Here is a 3,343-nt window from a genome sequence, read left to right as displayed (position 1 = left end):
GTGTGTGTGTGTGTGTGTGTGTATGCATGTGTGTGTGCGCGCCTTGGTTCACTGCAACTGAATCTTAACCAGAATGACAAGCATACTCATTTTAAAACTTTTTGTCAGTAGAACAAAATATGTTTTATTTTGAGATGTAGATAAATCCTGTATATGTGTGTATGTTCACACAGTACTTTGGACTAATCACATTAACACAGTTGATATGAGAAGTTGAATGCACATTAAATCATCACTTGCATTGGCATTCTCAAGCTCCCATGGTTATCTCATCAAATTTAAAAGGATGGGTGTATTTAAATTACATTCATGAGGCAGATTGTGATCATATTTCCTTTATTCGTTGATTTTCCTTTATGTAAGTCCTCATTCTTTGACTGGGACTTCACTGAATTACCATGCAACATGTCACAGCGTTAATGACAAAATCACCTTTAACTGGTCAAATATAGAAAGAAATTCTGTAAAATTAAGTCTTTTTGATAAAATGTCCATTTTCAGCCAGAGAGAATGTGCTTTACAAAGGAGGCATAATTGATACATCCATTTGCATCCTCCTGTCCAGCCATCAATCTATCCACTTCATCTTCTGTCATCCTCTCTCCTAGTGTTGCCAGCACATGACGCAGCTCTGCTCCCATGATGGTACCGTTGCCTTCCTTGTCAAAAACCCTCAGCCCTTCAACAAAATCCTCAAAGTTGCCCTGATCTTTTGCGCGGGAGATATGCTGCAGCATGGGCAAGAAGGTCTCAAAATCCACCATTTTAGTACTCATGTCCTCTGGTCGTGGTTTACCAAGCACTTTCAGCACATCTGCATTAGTTGGGTTCTGGCCCAGAGCTCGCATGACATCCCCACACTGGGCATATGTGATCTTCATTTCTCCAGTTGGTGTGCGGTCAAACAAGGTGAAGGCTTCCTTGAACTCGTCAATCTGGTCAGCAGTGAACTCAAGAGTGACGCTTTTGGGGTCAAACTCAGGCTCCTTGGGTGGCTCAGGCTGTGGCTCTGGAGGTGGCGCTGGCTTAGCAGCTGGAGCTGCATCTTTCTTAGGCTCTGGCTTTTTGGGTTCAGGTTTCTTTGGTTCAATCTTCTTTGGTGGCATGTTGCAAGGCAATTCAGTGGCGAGCTGACACTTGCTGAGAAATGAACAAGAGCCTGAGCAGATAGAAAGTGATCCCGGAACTCCTCCTTCAAGGCTTTTATATGTGCTTTGTCTAGGGGGCTAGACAACAATTTCAGCCACCACACCATAAAAGGAAGAAACCCAAAATAGATCCGCATAGCAAGTGATGTCAACATTAAGTATTGTTCTCAGCTGCTGTCATCTAACCAACAGGGCTATTTGCTGTCATTAGTGAGGGTCCAGTTGCATTAGCCCGAAAATGTTCTGTCTCTCTGATGGACAAAGGGATCAGAGCATAGCCAGTGATCAGCCCATGAGGGAGATAGACTAAAATAGCTTGCTATCTAAATGCTGAATGCCTGGGAATCACTTCTTTCTGGGAGGGTGGCTATTCTTTTCACTAGAACAATGGTGCAGCTAAGTCAAAAGTATTAATATTTGTCTCTAGGCTTTGCATGTATTCATTTTATAATAATTCATTCTCAGAATAACAGAAGGATTATCTATCAAACCTTATTTCAATGGCAGGTGTTTGGCAGTTTTTAATTTGACAGACAAGCACACTGCCATTTACAAACCTGCCAAGCCCTCATAGATCCTAAGGGAACTCTTAATTAATTTGTCATATACTAGTGATAATGCAAAGATGAGTCATAAGAGTTAAATATATTAAGCAATACTGCTGTAATCATGCTGATGAAAGTGGTTAGTCGTTTAACCAAAGTCGTTTGTTCCCTGCTAACATCAGCTGATTTTTTTTAAGTAAAACTAAAGAAAGTTTTCGAAAGGATTTGCCTCATAGGTTCTTATGCATATGGTGGGCATGGGGAAAAGAAAACTGTCTTTGCTTATAAAGGGGAACTGCTGCTATGTATTGCAGTTAAGGTATTTTCTTATTACATTTGGGTCTTTCTCATATAGCAAATAGTCTTTTCTTCCAGATATGTATATTTTTTTATTAAGTGAGTTTTAAAATAATAGCGTATTTACTTCTTTTTATTTAACTGGCATGATCATGTGTGGAATAAATGTTTTCCTTTATATTCCCAATAGTAAACCTTATGAGGTTAAAAGGTGAAAACGGGCAATGCAATTCCATTACAAGTATGGTTTATAAATATGTAATATGTCATTTGGCTTTATGTAGATGACTGCTCCATAATTCTCTTCAGTGAATGATAAATTAACCAACAAAATATTCATTTCATTTATGGAAGAGAGGGTATATAGGATGTGCTGTTCTGTGACACAATTTTAATCATAGCAACTTTAATTTTATGCATGCCTCACAGTTTATCAACTCAGTTAAAGAAAGCTGAAGCCTGTCATGCGATAATCACATTTACCCTTCTTTGTCTCAATGCCAGTTCTCCTTGATCTGTCAATCTAGTGCTTAAAGTCCTTGGACAGTGTAGTTTAAGTGTGCCTGTGTATGTATGTGTATGTGTGTGTATGTGTGTGTGTAGTTGTCCTTAGCCTAAGATCATTATCTCTCTTCTCTTTTCATTTTAAGGTCACATAGCTAGTAAAACTGACAGCTAATTTGTCGTCTTTTGGTATGCGTACGTGCATGTGCACATTTGAGCAAGATGGAAACATGAAAAAAGTTGCAAGAGAGCCCAGTTTTGTACTGACACAACATATATGGACAATATATAAAAGGTATATTTATCAAGTATATAAAACAATAATAATAATGCATACACATTCATACCACATTTATGATTTATTTGAGGCGATTACTAATTATTAATGATTGTCATCATTTTTCCCACCAAAAGCTTCAAATTAATCTATATCAATCATACCCGCTTTCACAATTGTACTTGGTCCTTAGAACACTGATCCTTTTTCCTTACCTAAGTGTTACAAGTGCAGATAACTGGAATATTTCAATTTAAGCACAAGTAAACCATTATGTTGGATTGCCTATGCAGAGACCACTACAAAGTTCATTTTTGTGTACAGAAGCTTTGTTAAACTGTCATTTGGGTGTTCACATATGTTAACAAAATAAGAGAAGACATTTCCTTGATGCTTCTACCATCAAAGTTCGTTTTCGTGATGCTTTTAACATCAAAGTTCTTTCAAACAAGTCATCAATCAGTAAATCACTGCAACTGCAATGACTGAACCAGTCAGCTTGTCAATCCTTTATAGTGTCTGTCTGCTTATTTGCAACAATTGCTTAATAACTGAGCTACCTAATTTGTGTT

At 37.9% G+C, this 3,343-nt stretch overlaps 1 protein-coding gene across 1 annotated transcript; it reads right to left on the bottom strand.

Moving 5' to 3' along the window:
• Positions 1–319: 319 nt before the first annotated feature.
• cmlc1 (cardiac myosin light chain-1) lies at positions 320–1,205 on the bottom strand. Its single transcript, XM_026176914.2, has one exon. It carries the CDS (start codon positions 1,104–1,106, stop codon positions 498–500), a length of 609 nt encoding a protein of 202 aa, XP_026032699.1. The 5' UTR covers positions 1,107–1,205; the 3' UTR covers positions 320–497.
• Positions 1,206–3,343: the final 2,138 nt, after the last annotated feature.

Source organism: Astatotilapia calliptera, chromosome 7 (genome assembly GCF_964374335.1).
Source record: "Astatotilapia calliptera chromosome 7, fAstCal68.1, whole genome shotgun sequence".
Lineage (NCBI taxonomy): Eukaryota > Metazoa > Chordata > Actinopteri > Cichliformes > Cichlidae > Astatotilapia > Astatotilapia calliptera.
This window is presented reverse-complemented; position numbering and strand designations above follow the sequence as displayed.

Excerpts from the sequence above, each read along its gene's own strand:
- cmlc1 (XM_026176914.2), bottom strand. The coding sequence starts at position 1,106 with ATGCCACCAAAGAAGATTGAACCAAAGAAACCTGAACCCAAAAAGCCA.